The sequence below is a fragment of the Pleurodeles waltl genome, chromosome 6 (genome assembly GCF_031143425.1).
Source record: "Pleurodeles waltl isolate 20211129_DDA chromosome 6, aPleWal1.hap1.20221129, whole genome shotgun sequence".
In the NCBI taxonomy this organism is placed as follows: domain Eukaryota; kingdom Metazoa; phylum Chordata; class Amphibia; order Caudata; family Salamandridae; genus Pleurodeles; species Pleurodeles waltl.
The window spans coordinates 1,558,403,982-1,558,425,017 of record NC_090445.1 but is presented as its reverse complement, the minus strand read 5'-3'; the positions used below and the strand labels follow the sequence as shown (position 1 = coordinate 1,558,425,017).

At 41.2% G+C, this 21,036-nt stretch overlaps 1 protein-coding gene across 1 annotated transcript in view; it reads right to left on the bottom strand.

The window, feature by feature from the left end:
* The window catches only part of DISP3 (dispatched RND transporter family member 3), a 145,722-nt gene that overhangs the window by 56,835 nt on the left and 67,851 nt on the right, over window positions 1–21,036 (bottom strand). Inside the window, exons 6-10 of the mRNA XM_069241240.1 lie at window positions 19,662–19,822; window positions 16,137–16,276; window positions 5,765–5,892; window positions 2,485–2,652; window positions 1,371–1,532 (exon numbers count right to left, since the gene is read on the bottom strand). Coding sequence (XP_069097341.1) covers window positions 1,371–1,532; window positions 2,485–2,652; window positions 5,765–5,892; window positions 16,137–16,276; window positions 19,662–19,822 — 759 coding nt within the window. The remainder of the gene's footprint in view (window positions 1–1,370; window positions 1,533–2,484; window positions 2,653–5,764; window positions 5,893–16,136; window positions 16,277–19,661; window positions 19,823–21,036) is intronic.

Here is a 21,036-nt window from a genome sequence, read left to right as displayed (position 1 = left end):
TTTCATGCCACAGGTCCATCCTCCCGCCATGGCACATCAGGCCTGACGTCAGTGGCATCATTTGTTTCCCTGAAGCCTCTTTGATTGGAGACTGTCCTCACAAGGGGTGGACAGCCATGAATGTTGCAGACCAGTCTCTGCAAGGGTAACAGAGGCACTGCTTTCACTGCCCAAGACTTGTCACATCATACATAAGTTGAGGCCCTGGGTGTCGTAAGAATTCTTCTCATTAGCTAATGTTGGACGTCTCACCACTCACCAGAAAAGATAACACTGGAGCACCACTCAACATTCACCTCAGGAAGTAGGACTGGCTCCCCTTCACACTCATGTGAGAAGAAAACAAAAACACTTCCCTCATGAGGTAACAGAAGAGATCCCCTCAGCATTAAACTGAACATTTACAGCTACACCCAGCTACACCCAGCAAAACATTTCAGGCAAAGATCCGCTTAACACTCACCGGATCAGGTAACATGGGAGATTCACTCAGATTCAGCTGAGCAGGTAAGAAGCGAAATCCTCTTGGCACTCACCTGAGCATTTAACATTGGAGATTCACTCAGAACTCACATGAGCAAGTAGCAAGAGAGGCTCCCCACAGCACTAACTTGAGCAGGTCACCTGGGAGATTCACTCAGTGCTCACGTGAATAATGGATGTTAAGTCCACATCACTCATGTGATCTGGTTTCACTGGATTCACTCAACACCCCCCCCATTTAGCGTCATATGTGAATAAATGCCATAGGAGTTCCTCTGAGCACTCTCCCTATCACTAATTGAAGCGGGCATCACAAATAACCTCCATCAGTATTCACCTGACAAGGTAACACAGGAGATATCAAGCAGTCACCCATGCATGTAACAGAATCAAAACCCTGAGCATCTGTGAATAAGTGAAAGAGTTCATTATCTGAATAGCTCACCTACAATGGTAATAGTCAGTGCTTAATTTGAGCCAGTGGTTACAGATGAGCCCACTAGCATTCACTTTTGGGATTGGAAGTTATTTTTCCTCAGAAGTCTTTGATTCAGACCAAGAGAAAGAAAAACACAAAAGGGGAAAGGAGGAGGTTGGGAAATATTAAAAAACAGTGACAATGGGAGGAAACAGGGATTAAAAAAAGAACCTCCAAGAGTGAAATAAACATGAAGGGTCCGTTGTTAGATTAAAGAGGTATAAGATGGACTCAAGACTATACAGCCTTGGTATTCAGAACCGTGACCTCTGATAGCGCCGGATGAGGGCTTCTTAGTTTAACTTTAGGCTCCTGCACTTATTTGTTTTACAAATTAGGAACTGGTATTATTGCATCCCATGGTAAATGCATGCATACATGTATCACAAGGGTACACATCAGCACTCACCTGAGCAGGTAACACAGGAGATCCCTTCAGCACTCAGGTTATACTTCAGGTCCAGAAGCACCTGTATATTTGTATCAGATCTGAAGAGAACAGGTGCTCGGCTGGCTGGACGGAGATTACTCGCAAATAATATGGAGAGAACCAAGACCAGAAAAAACAACCCTACAATGAAAGGGCCACCAGTGAATGAGTGAAAAGAGAGCCCTGGAAAATTACAGGCGGATGTCAGTTTAAGGCAAAAAGAGACCATGAAGGGCGGCAAGAAAGCAGAAGGTGAGCAAAAGGCATGTGTTAGAAAAGGACTAGGTGTCAGAGTGCCCAAGATACACTAAAACTTGAGGTAAATTATTTAGATACTGTAAAAGATAGTGTCTCTTTTAGGAAGTTGTGTTCATTTAAAGCTCCATGTTAGATTGTCAGGTATTCATTTAGACAAAATATAAGAATGTATTTTCAGAGGCATTCCATGTTCATTTTATCCCACCCTACAGATCCTAGACTCAATGTCCACCTCAGATGCCAAAAAGTAGCATTAGAATATTACACAAAAATATTGGTTGTTCACTATTTCCAAATGCACAATACACCCCCCTTCCAGAAAGCAAAGGCAGATTAGCACAGCATAATGTTTAAATTTCACAGTTTGCATCTTGCACTCCTGTATTCCTGGTTTGTGCCTCCCGATCACAAGTTACAGATGATATTCTATGAAACCTAATATGTTTTCACCAGTACTTATCCTGCATTTGTCAGAGGATAGCTCACTTTCTCTTCTCATATCAATATGTGGTGGCTTCATTGTTTTATGTGCACATCCATTAAAACAATTCAGGGCCTGACTGTCTGTAGCGGGCATTGGACGTTTCCCCAGTAGGTTGGAAGGGTGGAAGCCAGTTTTGCAGCCCCCCGTCCCTGGGGAGGGGGTGGCTGGTCTGACAAAATTGCCAGGGCTTCTTTGGGTTCCCGGTCTCTATTTGTGGTCATTTTCTACCAATTGAATGTTTGCCAACATGATTCTACATTTTTTATTTTTTAATAACCTCAATGACGCACTTGCCTTGTACAGCTTACAAAATAGATGGATTTGTGGTGCAAACTATTTGGCACTACTTACCTACAGCAACCCAACGACCCTTCACCGTCGACCACAAGACCCAGTGATGCAGTAGATCTTGAAGCTGTGAGACCATTACTCGATCCATGTGGCTTCTTTTCTCCAGCTGCTGTGGAATCGTCTCTGGGAACGCTGAGATCAAGGGCACGTCCCCCACCTCCAAAGTTGCTGGATAAAAATGTACAGTCAGGATCTAACACTGTACAAAAGAAACAGACTTGAAGCAGATCACTTGGCAAGCTGCATTTCTATAGAAGTCAGAACATCCATTAACAGGGTCTTCCAGTATGAGCTAAGGCTATGTTTCAGGTGTCCACAAGTCCAAGTGCAGCCTAACTTAGGTAGCCAAGATGTAAATACGATACAAAAGGCAATACATATCCAATGTAAAATGTCTCAAGCACATGAAACCCTACCATCCAGATGAGCAAAGGTGATCAAACACAACATTGTAGTTTGGCTTAAAAAAAAGTGCTGTGGTGTTAGTTGACTTTTTAGGAAAATGTCCACAGTGTTAATTCTAACATTTAAGCCTAGCTTAAATACAAAAACCTCCATATTGTAGCCTGGTGCATGTGCAAAAGCTAACCTTGTAGTATTTTCTGAGTGTAGAAAACCCCTTAGGGTAGCCCTGCCCGGATTCACAAACCCTCACAGTGTAGCATGGCAGTCTCACAATGGAGCCCTGTTCAAATGTATAGAACACTGACACAATTGCACAAAAGTCCCACAGTGCAGACTGGCTTGCTTCATTTTGAGTTTCAAGAGCAAAATATTCAAAAGTGCTGCCTGGCTTAGATGCACAAAAGTGATAATGCAGCGTTGTTTTAGGAGGAACGGCTTCCACATCCAGTCAGAGTTAAATCACAGTTATATACAATATTTTAACTTTCGATCCACAGATTAAAAGTCCTGCTAACTCTAACTTTTTAATACTGTCAAACTGACACAGTATTTAAATGCTAATTTCTCAAAAACTATAGAACAGATTTACAACAAGCCGAGCAAAGGCATTTTCTTCCGTCACTTTCGTGACAAGTTTGGTGTGATTCCATTCAGCATTATTTTCTATACTGGAGATCAAAGAATCTTAGAGCTAAAATTGGAAAAGTTACCTTTTTGACCCATTTCTTCTTTTGCCCCCTCACCCTCTTGATGGATCTGCCTGAAACATGACAGGCCAAACCCAATTTGAAAGATCCTTTTTTGTAAAGTTTTGTGCAGATTCGTCAACATCATAAAGAGAACAAAAATGCTTTTTGCAATGGAAAATATGATATAATTATAACAACAGAGGCACTATCACTGCATCTGTAATGTATAATATATGCAGTGTGTGCTGCTGTGGTATTACTGTATCTGCTAATATTTAAAATATTTTAATAATGTAATTTAAGCACAACATTTTTTAAATCATGTAATATACATATTAGAATAATATATATTGGACACAGGTATATGTATGTTATATTAAGCAATTATGCAATTGTTTAGTAATCTGTATTTAACCTGTATGATCAATATTTATTTTTGCAAGTCCAATGCCGCCATCCATTCATTCCAATATGTTTGCAGGAGAAAATAATATAGCTTATTTTAAGTTGGTTACAAATTTGGAATTTCATGAGTGTTTCATATGACATGGATTGATTGATTGTGTGTGAACAGGATGTTAGGACGATACCTGACAAAACAGATGAAGTCACAGAACTTGGAGATGAAGAGTGAGAAGAGACAAAAATACAGATAAAAGCAGGGCACTCCAATGAGACTGTTAACCTTTGGAAGTTAAAGGGTTGTTCAGTTCCAGGTGGAAGAAAAGGCGTTATTTTCTGAGCTCCAAGCACTGAAGCTGAAACATGTTCTGCATAAGTAGCTTCTATTATTGAAGTGAGCTCTCATTGCAAGCTGAAGAATGTTCATAAAAGCCACAGCTCATTATCTCTGCATATTGAAGTTCTAAGTCTGACTGACAAAGGAATATAAGTTGGACAGTGTTATATTTCTTAAAGATCCACAATAGAAATACCTTCATAACTGCAATGTAATAGATTATATGATGTGTTATAAGTCTGCACCGGGAATGCTGGCTGACGTGGATTTCATTTAAGTATACGCGGGAAGGTCGAAAAGACATTTTCATGTTTCCACACTTATGTTATAAGATTATATATAAAATCAACTCAGAACCAAAGATTTTACATGTGTTTTACTAAATTGGTGGCGAGACTATTTATCCCTATAGTTTGACTGAAAGCCAAATGATCAAGAAGCCCAAAATAGACCTGTATCAAGGACATACAGAATTAACCTAGTTAAGTCAACCCAAGACTCTAACTGAACTACAAAGTCTTTAGTATGAATGTACAAAATAATTTCATTAGGTATTTTATAAGTATAGGATGGGTAAGTATATCTTTATTACATTTGGTAACACATTTCTTTATTAAATGTTTTACTTTTGTTAAATTACACAGTGGGGACATTTGCATTATTTGTGTAAGTTAGTATTTCCATTTATTTTCATACAGTACCACTGAATACACTCTTGACAATATTGCTCCTGTTAATATTAATATTTCTGGACTATTTTCACTATTGTGCATTGCAGTTAAGGTGGAGACACTACACTACAGTTTTGAACTTTTATCACCGTGTTGTTTTATATGTCCCTAGGTATGTGAATCGAGACATCCCTCAACTTACTTCTTCTCTTGTGGGGAGGGCTCGGGCCAACTTTCCCTCATGTAACACATAGCTGACATAGTGAAACTTTTTTTTCTGTGAAATACGAGTTGTGAAGTGGGTGGCTTAGCTTTCATATGTCCCAGATTTTCTATCCTACTGTGATTTTGCTCAGAAATACGGAATGTACTACATATTCAGTCACGACTAAGGAACCACTGCCCTATTAAACAGAGGAAAGACAAATAAAATGTATTTCTGCAAAATGCAGAAAGTAATAGGTACAATAAAACCACGGAGATTACATTTCCTTGGGCCAAATAATAATTAATGTGCTTTGTGCCTCGTGTCACATCTCCTGAATCAAATTCCATTTTAGAAGGCATTTCAATATCCCAGTGGACACCACACCATGAACTCGGTATACACATTAGGCTACAGAGGACGTGCTTTTTGGGCCCTGTATTCTTCCTGTTTAAGGTGCTGGTGTTGCAGCATGGCTAGGTGTGAAAACTAGAATGTTGGTAGGAAGATTATCTTTGTGGCCTGCTCCTCAGAGTGCCATTTTTGTATCTGGTACATGTAAAGTACATACCTGGCTCATCATCCGATGAGAGAAGGGGGATGTCATCGTCCAGGTAGTGGATTGCAGCATGAATGGGGAGAGATCCGTGCTCTCCCTCCAGCCGGAGTTCCCTGGCATTTACACATCTCTGCTGACAGCTAAGGAAAGAAGAGATACAGGTTTAACATTAGGGATACCTGCTGGTATCTCTAAAAACACACACTGCTTTCAGAATCATGCTATATTAAACGACTTGTAGAAAAGTTAAACTTTGGTTAACTGTGGCTATACCTCTTACATTACATTAGCTCACACAAACAAAGAATTATATTTGAAAATGTGAGTATATGGGGAAGCTAAGCCACCCCCCTCTTTTCCAATGCTGCCTCTCTCAGTGATTCTGTTCCATCTTTGGAACTGCAAGCAGCACAGGCAAGGGACACTGAGCCCAGGTAAGGCCACAGAATTGCCAGCTGAGAGATGCGTCTGCCAACAACCACATAAAGTGTGCTTAGGGTCCTTGGCAGTCTTTGCTGCCCTTGGGGCTTCACTAGCCCCCATGAACGTTTGACATAGTGAGGCTGCTACCTAATTATTGCTGTGCCAGTCATACTACATGATGTTCACACACGTGAACAAAGGTAATGTAAGAACGAAAATCGAAAACTGAATGTGGCACCAGTTACACCTGATTTATTTGTAATTTGTCCTCCTCAATGCCCCCAATGCCTGACCTTAACTGTGTGACCTTGTCCTCGAGGGAGTAGTTTCCTTTGAAGAGTATATTAAGGCATCATTGTGGGTAGCAGCCCATCAATAGCTTTTGGGGAAAACCATTGGCTATAGTTAGTGGTGACACATTCTGCCCCACATGAATCCACACAGTCAAGAATAACAGGTATAGTATTGTCCATTTACCTCAAGTGAGTGGAGACATTTCTCTAGTAGAACAAGAGAAATCTTTCCTAGAGGGAAGTGCCAGCCAGTAGCTCATAAACAGAGATTTGAATAAGACCCTGTCCCAAGCCACCGCTGAATCGACAATTTTGAATAGACATCATTTTCCTCTGGAGCTGATAGGCTACTAAATATAAAATGATTCCAGTCAAGCTAGCTCCCTCCAATTTCCTATTAAAGACGACCAAGAAAATGCTTTCCATCCTGACTGGCCAGAGACTTTTTAACTTGCTAAATGCCCCTTTGTTATTTCGAACTATGCTTTGGTCTCTACCCTGGTACAAATACTGGCATGAATCCCTGTGAAAACCTTAAACCTGTAAATCTTAACATAGTGTAGACCTGGCATTATGCCCCCTTCTTTTTCCAGCTAGGGACAAAATGTATAATGAATCTTGACTCCTGGACCCTGTCCTGCCTCTACCTACTACTTGCCTGGTGGTATGTGAGCCCCCCAGTCCAATATAAACCAGAGTCAGCCCAGGACTAGCCTGCCCAACAGCCCCATCCGAGCCTCAAACGAGACTAACCAGCTCGACCCAGTAGCATTGGGCAGGTGAACTATCAAGACTGTGATCCTGTCTTGAGGGTGCTCTCTCACTAACGCAAATGTAAACAACATTTCAGTTGGAAGTGGTGACATCCTGGCAGATGAAACTCCAGCTCTGCAAAAGAAAGACCCATTTACAAATCTTTGCTTTGCACACCTATCCGTTATGGATGCCTCCCTGAACTACCATTCCTCAGCTGACATACTACCCATGGAGGACATTGAACAGGTGCCAGTGACCCTACTATTGTAGAAGTTGCACTTTAAAACAACTTTTGAACTCTGAAGGATGACAAGAACTGTGATCTTAGAAGGCACCCAATTGTCACCAATCAATCAAGACCATCTAGAACTAAGCACACAGGGGCCTTTGTCTAAAACCTCTTAATATCTCAAGACACCACTGGGGGACATAAAAATCCATACTGGTGTTTTCAGGCCCAGGATATGTTCGTGTGGTCCGAAGCTGTTAGGTAACAGACCCTCTAAGCACACCAGGAGGCCATTACATTTTGAGGATGATGACGAGGAACCATGTTTTCTGCCTCCAGTGGCCCCTAGTTACAAGCTACATAAGGACCAAGAACCCCAGGAGACCTATGAACTAGACCAAATAAATGGCAAAAGTTTTTGTTTATGTACAGAAAAAAAACATTTGATTTAAAGTTACACATAACTGTGAAGAACTGAACCCAGATATCATAACCTCGTACAAAACACAACAACCATATTTTAGGCACACCATAGCTCTCATTACACACCCACACACGTAGTCTTACATTGTAAAAAGTTGTGGTACCAAGAGTTATGCCATAGCACAGAGTTGGCCCATAAAGTGATATTGGGTCATTCCGTTCCACAGGGGCACCTAGCGGAGACCTTGCAAACACCCATATGGATAACACTGGCCCATAAAATTCCATGGGAGCAGTAGAGGTCAACGCTTCTTGGGGTCATATCCCTATAATGATTTGGGCTAGAAACATCTGGTTTTGATCATTTGGGCTTGGTCTTAAACTAATGTATATTAACATAGATACATATTTTTAAAAAAAGATAATACCTCAGACTACATATTGACAAATATGAGCATTGGTGATATTTATGTTATTATTGTATCTGATAACCTTTAAACCTTTGCTTGTTAAAAAAACCAGGGTCTCAAAAGCTCTACCTCATCTACAGTAGAGAGTCAAGGAAGCTACAGAGTCCAGTTTAACCACTGTAAGTCTTGTATGGATACTCGTGGTCAAGAGGGGAGAAGGTGCAATACCACGTTTGAAACGTTAAAATGTTCTCTACAACCTACAGGTTCTGGAGGTAAAGTCTGCCTTGCTGGCATTTCTCCTTAAATCCCAGTCTTATAGTCTACGCTCATAAGTCGGTGTTTCACCTGATGTAATGGTGACCTGAGTTTTGTTGTTGTTTGTTCAACAAAGAAAAATAGAGCAGCTGGCAAAGCAACGTATTAAGGGAAGAGACAGTTTTTAATCACGCGGGGAGAAGGTGGGCAGTTTCCACTCCCCTATAAGGCACTGCACTGAGCCACTCGTGATAGACTCCTGTGTGCTGATGATTCCTGATAGGGCCAGCTAAGAAAAGTGCGCCTGTTCAATGGTTAGAGTCAGTGAATTACGTACATTGTCCGCTTGCACTCAGACCCATAGTGGTGGCTTAAGTGGGCTATTTCATCATCTCATGTACACACCTTAGGGATGGTACTGAATCCAACCGCAATCACGTCTCATATATAAATAGATGAGGATAGTTATAGTTCACATGTACCTCAGAGAGGGCACTGTGTATTAAGACACAGCTCAGAAAAAGGGTACTGAACCATCACCATACTTACCTAAGAATATTGCCTGATTTTTCACACACCGTTCAGAGATCATACTGTGCACACACGAGAGTGCCCAAACATACACACGTACATAAACATAGACAAAAGAGGGAACTCATACCTCAACACACACACAAATATAGCGAGGATGAAGTCTGCATATCAGATGTAGCCAAAATATTTTTAGCATTCTGTTTGGATGGCCGCGTTCATCCCAGGAAATCAGCACTGCAATCAAGCAGTCAGAACATTTGCTAGCAAACCACCTAAACTTAAACCAACACATCTGGAAAATCTAAAATGCTCCAATGCATATGTATACACTCACAAAAGAAAAATCAAAGTTCTTTGCAAATAATCTGTCACAACATACAGACTAACATACTACAAAATGAGCTGTTTGTGGCATGTAGGGCTGCAAAATCACATGCTGTGCATATCTTGCCATGTAGTGTTGGGCACTGAGTGTTACAAGTTGTTTTTCTTCAAAGAAGTCTTTTTTCGAGTCACAAGATAGAGTGACTCCTCCTCTCGGTGATAGTGTGCATGGGCATCAACTTTTTTGTTAGATTGTTTTCCCGCAGGAGGGTAAAGTAAGGAGTGAAGAATTGTGTATGTACAACTATATATATGGAAAGTAAAGAAGATGTCCATGCAATGTATATAAATATTTACATAATTAAGTAATACAAGGACTACAGGCTCCCGGGGAGGAGGGATGGCGCATGTGAATCTGCAGCACTACATGCCATGAACAGATGTACACTGGTAAGTGACATTTTCCGTTCGATGGCATGTGTAGCTGCATATACACATTCTGTGCATAGACTAAAACGTAGTTCTCCTCCCAAGTAAGCCGTGGTTAGCCCTTAGGAGTTGAAGTAGTTTGAAATAGTGTTTTTAGCACTGCTTGGCCAATATTGGCTTGTTTAGGTAACACATCCACACAGTAATGTTTAGTGAATGTGTGCTGTGTGGACCATGTGGCTGCCTTGCATATATCTGCGATTGGTATATTTTCTAAGAATGCCATGGAGGCACCCATTTTTCTAGTGGAATGTGCTTTTGGAGTTACTAATAGCTGCCTTTTTGCTTTGAGGTAGCATGTTTGAGGTAGTCCATCTAGCTAATCCTTGTTTTGAAATGGGATTACCTTTATGAGGTTGTTGAAAAGAAACATCAAGTTGTTTAGTTTTCCTAAAGTCCTTTGTTCTTTCTACATAATACATTAGAGCTCTTTTGAGATCAAGAATGTAGAGAGCTCTTTCAGCAGTAGAGTCTGGCTCTGGAAAGAAGACTGGCAATTCCACTGACTAATTTGAAAAGGTGAAACCACTTTAGGCAAAAAAATTGATTTGTCCTAAGTACTACCTTATGTTTGTGTACCTGGAAGAAAGGTTCTTCTAGAGTAAAAGCCTGAATTTCACTTACTATTCTCAAGGAAGTAATTGCTACCAAGAAAGCGACCTTCCATGTTAGAAATTGAACAGCGCAAGAGAGCATGGGTTTGAATGAGGGACCCATAAGTCTTGTGAGCACAATATTAAAATTCCATGCAGGAAGTGGTGGAATAATGCGTTTAAGCCCTTCCATAAGTGCTTTTATAACAGGAACTCTAAATAGATAGGTATGTTGTCTGTTTTGTAGGACGGCTGATATCGCTGTTAAATGAATTTTAATAGATGTATAGGCAAGATTCGCTTTTTATTAAATAAGCAAAAAACACACAATATCCTGAACTGATGCTTTTAGTGGATCTATATTTTTAGGATGAAAGTAGTATACAAAACGTTTCCATTTATTTGCGTAGCACTGTCTGGTTGTTGGTTTACATGCTTGTTTTAGATGTCCATACATTCTAATGGAAGCTATAGGTATCCAAATTCTATGACCTCAGGAGCCAAATCGCCAAGTTGAGCATACTGGGATTGGGATGCCTGATTTGACCCTTGTTCTGAGTTAACAGGTCTGATCTGTTTGGAAGCTTGTGATGTGGTACTACTGAAAGATCTAGCAGTGTTGTGTGCCAATGTTGATGTGCCCACGTAAGGAGCTATGAATATCATGGTAAGGGAAGTGTGATGCATTTTGTTGACCAGAAATTGAATTAACGGGACGGGGGGGGGGAAGGTAAGCAAATATCCCTGATCAGTTGACCCATAGAGCATTGCCTTGGACTGAGGGTGTGGGTATTTGGATGCAAAGTTTTGGCATTTTGCGTTTTCGCTTGTTGCAAAGAGGTCTATGTTTGGTGTTCCCCACATTTGAAAGTAATATTGAATTACTTGTGGATGAATCTCCCATTCGTGTATTTGTTGCTCTGTCCTGCTTAGAAGGTCCGCTAGCTTGTTGTGTATCCCTGGGACGTATTCGGCTAGCAGGTGAATGTGATTGTGAATTACCCATTTCCATATTGTTTGAGATAGAAGGGACAATTGGGATGAGTGTGTCCTCCCCCGTTTTTTCAGGTAATACATTGTTGTCATGTTGCCTGTTCTTATTAAGACTATTTTGTGTATAATCTGTGGTTGAAATGCCTTGACGGCTAAGAACACCCCTAATAATGCCAAGTGGTTTATGTGATAAGTTTGTTGGATTGAGTACAATTCCCCTTGTATCGTTAGATTGTTGAGATGGACTCCCCAACCTGTCATTGACACATCTGTTGTGATTATAGTCTGTGGCACAGGGTCTTGAAATGGCCGTCCCTTTGTTAAGTTGTTGTGATACCACCATTGCAGAGATTTGTAAGTTTGGCAGTCTAACAACACTAGATCCTGTAGCTGACCCTGTGCCTGAGACCATTGTTACGAGAGACACTGTTGCAGTGGTCTCATGTTTAGACGTGCATTTGCTACTATTGCTATGCATGATGCCATCATTCCCAATAGTTTCATGACAAATCTTATGGTGTAGGTTTGATTGGCCTGCATTCGGGATATGAGGGAGTGAAAGGCTTTGGATTTGTGTGTGCTAATGCTGATTGAGTATTCAGAATTGTGCCTAGATAAGGTTGAATTTGTGCTGGCTGAAGATGAGATTTCTGGTAATTGATTGTGAACCCTAATGTGTGTAAGGTATCTATTGTGTATTGTGTGTGTTGTTGGCATTTTAGAATGGTGCTCGATTTTATTAACCAAATGTCTAGATAAGGGAAGACATGTATGTGTTGTCTTCTGAGGTATGCTGATACTACAGCTAGGCATTTTGTGAACACTCTTGGTGCTGTTGTTACCCCCAAACGGTAGTACCTTGAACTGGTAGTGATTGCCCGCGATTATGAACCTTAGATACTTGCGGTGAGCTCGGTATATGGGAATGTGGAAGTAAGCGTCTTTTAGATCTAACGCTGTCATGTAATCTTGTTTTTGAAGTAAGGAAATGACATCCTGTAGAGTGACCATGTGAAAATGTTCTGACAGGATATACAGATTTAGAGACCTGAGACTGAAAAAAGGTTTGAGAGTACCATCCTTCTTTGGTATAAGGAAGTATAGGGAGTATACTCCTGTTCCTTGCTGTGAGATATGAACTATTTCTATTGCCTCTTTGAGTAATAGAGATTGTACCTCTTGTTTTAGTAGAATAGTATGTGAGAACGAGGTGGAATATTTGGTGGAGTGGAGTTGATCTCTAGGCAATAACCATTGCAGATAATTGAGAGGACCCATTTATCTGTGGTGATGTTTTGCCAGTGAGGATGGAATTGTTGCAGTCTTCCTCCCACAGGAGACGTATGGGACTGTGGGATGTTTGGGAAGTCATTGTTTAGTGGGTGTGGAAGCACCTTTTTAGGCTGCAAATTTACCTCTGGCTCTGAAATTTTGTGCTCTGTAAGAGCCTCCTCCGAATGACCCCTTGGGTAAAAATGCTGTCCTTGCTTTGGATGGGAGGTGGAAGCCTCTGCAGTTTGGGTTTTAAAACCTCCCCTAAATTGTGGTTTCTGAAAGGGCTCCCATGGCTTTTGCTGAGTCAGAGTCTTTCTTGAGTTTTTCTATGGTTGTGTCCACCTCAGGTCCGAAAAGGTACCGTTTGTTAAACGGCATATTCAGGACCGCCTGTTTTATCTCTGGTTTAAAATCTGAGTACCTCAACCATGCATGCCGTCTAATTGTGATGCTGGTATTAATTCCTCCAACAGCAGTGTCAGCTGCATCTAGAGCAGACCTAGTTTGGTTATTTGTTATGGCCTGACCTTCTTCCACAGTTTGCTGCACCTGCTTTTGGTGTTATTTGGTTAGGTATTGCAAGAATTCTTGCATCTCCTCCCAATGTGCCCTGTCATACCTTGCTAACAGGGCCTGGGATTTGGCAATACGCCATTGGTTGGCTGCTTGTGTTGCCACCCTTTTCCCCGCAGCATCAAATCTACGGCTTTCTTTGTCAGGGGGTGGGGTATTCCCAGAAGACTGACTATTGGCTTGCTTCCTGGCTGCACTGACCACAATAGCATCTGGTGGTAATTGTTGTGTGATGTAAATTGGATCTGTTGGTGCAGGCTTATATTTTTTGTCAGTCCTCGGTGTCAGAACCCTAGCTTTAACTGGTTCTTTAAATATTTCTTCTGCATGCTTAAGCATACCAGGAAGCATTGGTAAACCCTGGTATTGCTTATGAGTTGAGGATAAGGTATTAAAAAGGAAATCTTCCTCTAAAGGTTCTGCATGCATTTGTACTCCATGGTATGCAGCTGCCCTGGATATAACTTGGTTATATGCTGTACTAGCCTGTGGTGGAGATGGTCTGGTAGAGTAGAGATCCGGATCATTAGATGGGATAGGATCAGAATCATACATGTCCCATGGGTCTACAGTATAACTGGAATCACCCCTTTCTTCTTCTTGTGAGGAAATGTGAGAGTGTGATGGTGAAGGTGGTGGTGGTGGAATGAGAGGTTGTGGTGAAAAAGAAAGTTGTGGTGAATGTGGTTGAGAAAGCTCAAGAGGTTTCGGTTTTTCCTTCTGCTTGTACATTTTTGAAGGTGGTGGGGCAGTATTAACAGTCTCCTGAAATGCTAACTTTCTTTTAGTATGTGGAGGCGGAGAAGTAATAATGTGTCTAATTTCTTTCTGGATTTGGATTCTCCTTTGCTTGCTGTCCATAACCTCTACAATAGGTTGAATGTCCGATTCCTCTATTTGATGTTCAGAGGTATGTTTTGTGCCCTTAGAGGAATGTTCAGTAAATGTTTTGGGCACCTGCTTCCTTCGAGCCAAAAGATCTGTCTCTTCTGTATACGTTGTCTTTTTCGGCTCCAAAGTCGGACCAAGATGTTTTGGGCTTGAAGCTGGTAGCTGAGGTTTCGGCTCCGAAGCTGAGTGTACGCTTTTCGGATCCAAAGATTTTGGGTGTCGACTCGGTTTGGAGGTTCAGGCTTGTATTTTTCGTCTTGACCCCAACACCGAACCAGGAGTGATAACCTGTCGATGGAGTGTTTTGGCCTTTTTCAGAGCCAAACCCATGGGTAGGTCGACGATTATTTTTTTCGGGGTGGAACCATGGTATGACAGCAGTGATGCACCCAAGGCCTTGCCTGATTTTTTAAAATCTGGTTTTGGGGCAGGTGTACTCAAGTACTGGGCTGCTGCTATTGGCTGGCTGTCGTCATCTGAACCCTGCTCTGAGTCAGAGTCTGGGATCAAAACTGCCTTTTGTGCCTGCTCCTCTTCGAGGGAGTCGGTGGTGGACTCTGTATGTTTGGATGCCATCTTTAGTCTTCGTGCCCTGCGACTGCGTAACGTTTTAATCAATCGAAAAGACTGACATGCCTTACAGGTTTCTACTTGATGTTCCAGAAAAAGACAGAGAATACAGACCAAGTGCTGATTGGTGTGAGGAAATTTTGCGTGGCTCCGAGGACAGAATCAGAATGGGGTCCAATCCGTTAGGCTATGACGCAGTAGTGGCAACCAGGCCCAAAGTGGGCACGATTGCCCAAAAGGGCGTTTCCTTGATCCCAATGGTACTATCGGATCGAGTGCAGAAGAAAACACGTTTGAAACAATACTGACGCTATGAGCAAGAGGGAACATGTCTGAACCCGACGGCTGAAAGAAAACAATTTAAAAAAGGAGTCGATGCCCATGCTCACTATTACCGAGAGGAGGAGTCACTCGATCCCATGACTCGACAAAAAGACTTCTTCGAAGAAAAACAACTTGTAACACTCCGAGCCCAACACTAGATGGCAAGATATGCACAGCATGTGTATCTGCAGCTACACATGCCATCGAACATATTGTATTCTTATATTTTTGTTTACTGAAATATAGTTCCTCTATCTGTACATTTACTATTATTGTCTCCAGTGGGCGATATTTTTGTTTACAATAGTTAGGAGAGGAAATTGATGTCAATGTTCTGACTACAAAATTCTGGTACCACACCTTTGTAACAACTGGAAAATCCAAACAATAGAATAAATCTCAATCTGCATGCATTAAGACACACACCACAGAATACATCAACATAGAGAAACGCAACTCCGGCTAGCACATAGTATCTTGCAAAACATCAGGATGAAGACAACAAACACAAAAAGTGTTTCGAGGCCTAGAACTATACTTTGAGAATAGAGATGTGCAAAGTTGAGAATTTGAGCAATTTGCATCTTTGCAAAGCAAATTCTTCTGTAAAACTTCAGGAACTTAGTTAAGTGCAAAACTTACAAAGTTTAAAAATCAAGCACCTTCTGCTGCCTTTAGACAGCAGAAGAAAAATGTCCCCACTAATGCGGGGGCACTTAATACTGCTACTTAATATGATTATTAATACAATTGTGGTGTGTCTTTTCCTGAACCTTCCTTATATGATCTTCACTTATGTGAACCATGACCATGTCGTTCATCAAGTGGGTTGAACACATAAGAGTGTTTTGATACACTAGCCACAGTTTATGTGTGCTATACATGTGTGGTCTCAAAAACTGGGGACTGGCCTTGACTAGTCAGATTCAGTATGTCTAGTTAATTCGGATGCTTCAGATAAATAGGATCATGCACCATACACACACCTCCCATTGACGAGAAGTCTGATCCCAGTCCCATGCTCACCTTCCCTGGCACGCATCTTCCAGTGGTTCAATGTAGATGCTCCAGATTCCCAAGGCAGCTGGCATGATGAACAGCACTGCTACCCAGCAGCAGGAGACGATGAGTGACATGAAGAGGCCAAAGTCATGGACTGCTGGAATCTACACAGAGGAACCCAAACAAAAGTCAGGTAGCAAGGTGATGTGTCCTCGGCACCACCAGGAGTGCATTAATTATTGCTAGGGACCAATTATGTACAATGAAAAGTTATCAGCTATGAGCTTTTTCACCCTGGTTTTCAAGACAATCCAAAATCTGAACACTCACATCAATGTTTAGGTCAGCGGTAAGCACCTTCTAGCCACCATTCAATCACCACGCAGGGGCCCCCTTCAAACCTCTTATACCCTCCTGGCCCTTACTTGGGTACTGTCTCACCTACTGACCTCCCTCCAGGTATTCAATAAGGTGACTCCATATGTAAGGTTTCAAGTCATAGAAAAGCAAAATACGTTAAATCAATTTTTGAGAGTCTATGATTTGAGAGAGAATAATTCATAACGGGCCATTGTGTAAAACGAGCCTATACTACCGGGGGGAGGGAAGGGGGATCTGCTGACATTTATGAACCACGAGGCTGAAGGTCCATTTATTTATAAATGTCACTTGAATCCTGACATGGCAATAAAGGACCATACTACACATGTACTAATTGTGTGTTACATTATTTCCTAATTGATTTTAGTACTCTTCAAACAGATTTGAACATGTGTCATCCATTTAGTATTTTTGTTTAGCTGAAACTGTAGATATGTCAGTCAATCATATGAGAAATGTGCATTTTTTGTGGAGATAATGTGCTAATGTTTAAAATATGTTTAATACAATAATGTTATGATTGTTATTAGTCTAATTTGTACATTGACACTATAAAGTAGGTTTAAAACGGCATTATAAAGAGAGAAAATAAAGGGCAATATTGGATAGTGTAACTTTTTGCTGCATTTACAATGTATATCTTAATTGGTAGATGCTTGCTTCAAGCAAGAACCTGCAAGGGTGAAATTCTCATGTGTGCCGAATAATGCTCTGAGAGCAGCACTGTCATAAAATGTCATACAAAGGTTGCCCGAAATTAGAGGCGCACTCATGTTCCGTTTCAATATAATGGCACAAACAAATCCAAGTGAAACCACTCCACCCTTTAATTCCCCAGCGCGTTTCGAACTCGCGTCCTTCCTCATGAGGTTCAGCAATTCAACAACACTGCACATATTTGTCCCTTTAAACATCCCACCCTCCAATGGGCTCCTTAGTAGGTTTCACAATGGATCCTGGTAAGTGCAGTTCAATTATCACCCTATAGTAGGTGTTGAAGTGTCACATTCGTAGGATTTGTTGTTAAAATTCACCTCCTCGCAGAACATTCACACTCAGCCCAACCATCAACCGCTGTGTTAGACCCGATTTCCTTTATATATATATTTCATGTGGTCGTACTTTGTACACTTTTTTATGATGTACATTAAGTATTTCAATAGGGCTTGAAAGGGGGATTCACTTAACAATCTTTTTAAATAAAACTTTGTGGGCCCCATAGCAAATCCCACTTAGGAAACAGTTTTAATAAAGTAGTAGATAAAATGAGGTAGAGCGGGGAAAGGGATATAGAAGGACGATGAGGCTACAACAGAGGGTCTATATAAAAAGTGGAAAAAGGTAGGAGCACAGGGAAGGGATAGATAAAATAATTTGGGTGAATTAAGAGAATTGAGGGTTGTCTGATCCTTGAAAATAAGTGAGGGGGAAGGAAGGAGAAGGACATTGATGGAAGGAGAGGGAATGTTAGAGGTAAAAAAGCAGGGGAATTAGAGAAGGGGAGTTCATGGGATAACCCCTCTCCCAGAACAGCAATGCTTCTCAGAATTCGTGTTCTATAAAATTGTTTTTTATGAAGTCATTTGTTTTGTTACTCAGCTGATTGCACATTTATGGCTAGAGGAACATTATTTATGACAAAAGACTCATTCGAAAGCCATGATCTTAAAATAACCTACAAGCCACTTCAAGAGGACAACTTCCTATGAATAAAGCTGCATCGTGTATGACTTTAATAAAAATAAGGGTGTGCCAAATATGCGTCATTTGCTTTCCCATAATTATGTGAAATTTCAGCACAATTCTGTGACATTACACATAATTACACAAAATGCAAATTCATCACTAAGCACTAAATTTTAGTGTGAAATGCATCAATGTTTGATGCAAGGATACATTTCACATAGAAAAAAAATATCACAAAAAACACACGTGTCGTGAGCGACAGCCGCTTGCGTTAAGACCTTTTGCTTTATTCCTTAGCGCTCATGGTAACATTTTGCTTCAACTGCCACGTAATTATGCAATGTGGAATGATGGCATAATTTGGGGAATTTTGCAAAATAAGCATCATGGAAAGTTCCAGAAATTACATGAATTATGCCGGTGTACTTTAAATCTCTTGCAGGCCCAAAATAATCTTTGACTGGAGACAATTTACCTAAGATTTAAGACTAACCATCCACCTCCGGAGACCCACTGGAAACCCATTATACATAAATAGTGATCAGTTTTCCTTGTTTAGAGACTCATTATCCTTAACTACAGACTCGCTAACTATGCCCTGAGACTTACTATCTATGACATATGACACCCCATGTATTGCGAGGCATCCACCATTCATAACTGATTATACCCACTGTCCACTACAATCAACCAGCTTTACCTATAGCTAGCGGTTCACACTTTTCATGACTAGTAACGCTCACTATCCTCATTCAACAGACTCTTAAACACACACAGAGGTACCCACTATCTAGGACTAGAACCCAAGTGACTGACGAGGCAGCAGCCATTCGGGGTCAGTGACAGCAGCAGCAGCATACCATTAGGGAAAGACATTTGCCGACTCTCTGACAATTATTATGAACCAATACTCAGCATGCAGATGTTGAATTATATTTGCCTTTCACATCTATGTTGTAATGGTGTACTCATTGGTTGGTGGAGTGTCCCAACACTTCCATTTTGCATTTGGGCTATGCAACCCCTTTCAACATCTGCCATACAATGTGCTGCTTTGATGGTCCCCTCCATCGGTTGTGCCTTTCCTCTCTCTTCCTCGACAATCAGTGCCACAATTCTCATTTCTGCTATGGGTTGTGCCATCTCCTGTACAGGTTGAGCCATTTCTGTCATTTTATCCTGAAAAGGGAGTGCCACTCCAGTCATCTACCCAAAGGATAATGACAATTCTCCATTCTCCTTTGTCATTGTCACGACTCCCATATCTTTAATGGGTAGCGCTATTTCTCTCATCTGCTCTGTGAGTTGTGCCATCCCTGCAATATCCTCTATAGGTCATGGCACGCTTCCTTTCTCCTTTCTAAATTGTCCATCATCCTGCCTACCTCCTTAAGATACCGTGCTACTTTTCTCGACTCTGTTGCAGGCTTCTCCCCGCCATCTGTCATTGTAAGAAGGTGTTATCTGTATATATTTTCAGACCTGAGAAAAGATGTTTGCAGCGTAGGCAGCAGCGGTGGTGAAGGAAGTGAAGAAAGTTGCCTTCCCCGCTGTCTGGAGCGTGTGAATCATCCGTGCTTGTGGTTCTCTCAGGTGGGTGGCCTGATGGTACGTATTGATGAACACAAATACATCATCCACACCTGTCGGGAATAAAGGGACACAATCAGAAATACAGGAGGGACTCATCGGAAAAGCAAGGCATGTACATCTTCCTCATGGAGAAAACCATGAGTGACATCTTGCATTTAGGTCAATAGCAGACATTTCAGAAAACGCCTGATGAGGAGACAAAACCAAGGGTGTTACTAACTAATATCATATGCTGCAGTGCTACTAAAAATGGCCATTTCCTGCTGTGTTGCCCATCTGACATCCTTACCTGCTATTTATTTCAGCAAAGCGATGTCATGCTTTCTGGCCTATTGAGTAATACAGCATTCCTAGCATCTGAATCAAGAAAGGTAATTTCTTGCTTTGTAACCCTAGTAAGGTCATACCTTATTGCTTTATGAAGCAAAGGAGGTAATTTCCCATCATGTAACCCAATTAAGTACCATGTCCTTCTTTTTGAAATGAAGTCATAACTATCCTGCAGCATATTTGGCAGGATTCCCGCACTTGCCAGTAACATCATATCATGCAGCACCGACAACGAGATTTCTTTCACTTCTGCGTGACTCAAGTGAAGCCAAATCCCTTACCCAAGCAAGATAATGTCCTGATGTGTTACTACTGTGCAAGTGTTTTTTTATTTGTTACTAACTGAAATAATTTCCTGCAATGTTCTCCAAGTGATGCATCTGCCAGGTTTGTGACTTAATATGTCATATCCTAGTGGTCTTTGCAAGCATGGTAATTTTAATCATTTTTTTAATTACTAAATTTTCCTACCCTACTTTTTTCTGCTCTGTTATTCAAGTGTGATCACTTTCTGTTGTTTGGCCTAAGAGGCCATGTTGTGCTATGTAATTTAAAGGAAGCCATTTCCTTTGGTGGTAAAGTGAGGCATTCTCTTAGGTTTAATACTCCTTATCTTATTCTGTTGGACAGGTTCGTACCGAATTTCCAGTGCGATTTGGTAATATTTACTGAATAAATGATTTTGTCCACACTTGCACTCTGGCAACACAAAGACTACCGCATGCTTTATATGGATTACATTGGAGCTCCCAAAACACCCAGATCCCAATATTGACATTTCAGCTGCCAGTCTCACTTTTCAATTGTTCCTCCAGACTCCCATTAGTGGGTTAGGACTGTGTTACTTTCGAAGGACCACATTGCTTCCTCTGCAGTGTGTTTCTGCACGCCACCAAATTCTGTTGAAGAAAGTGTTGTGATTGTGCCAAGCATA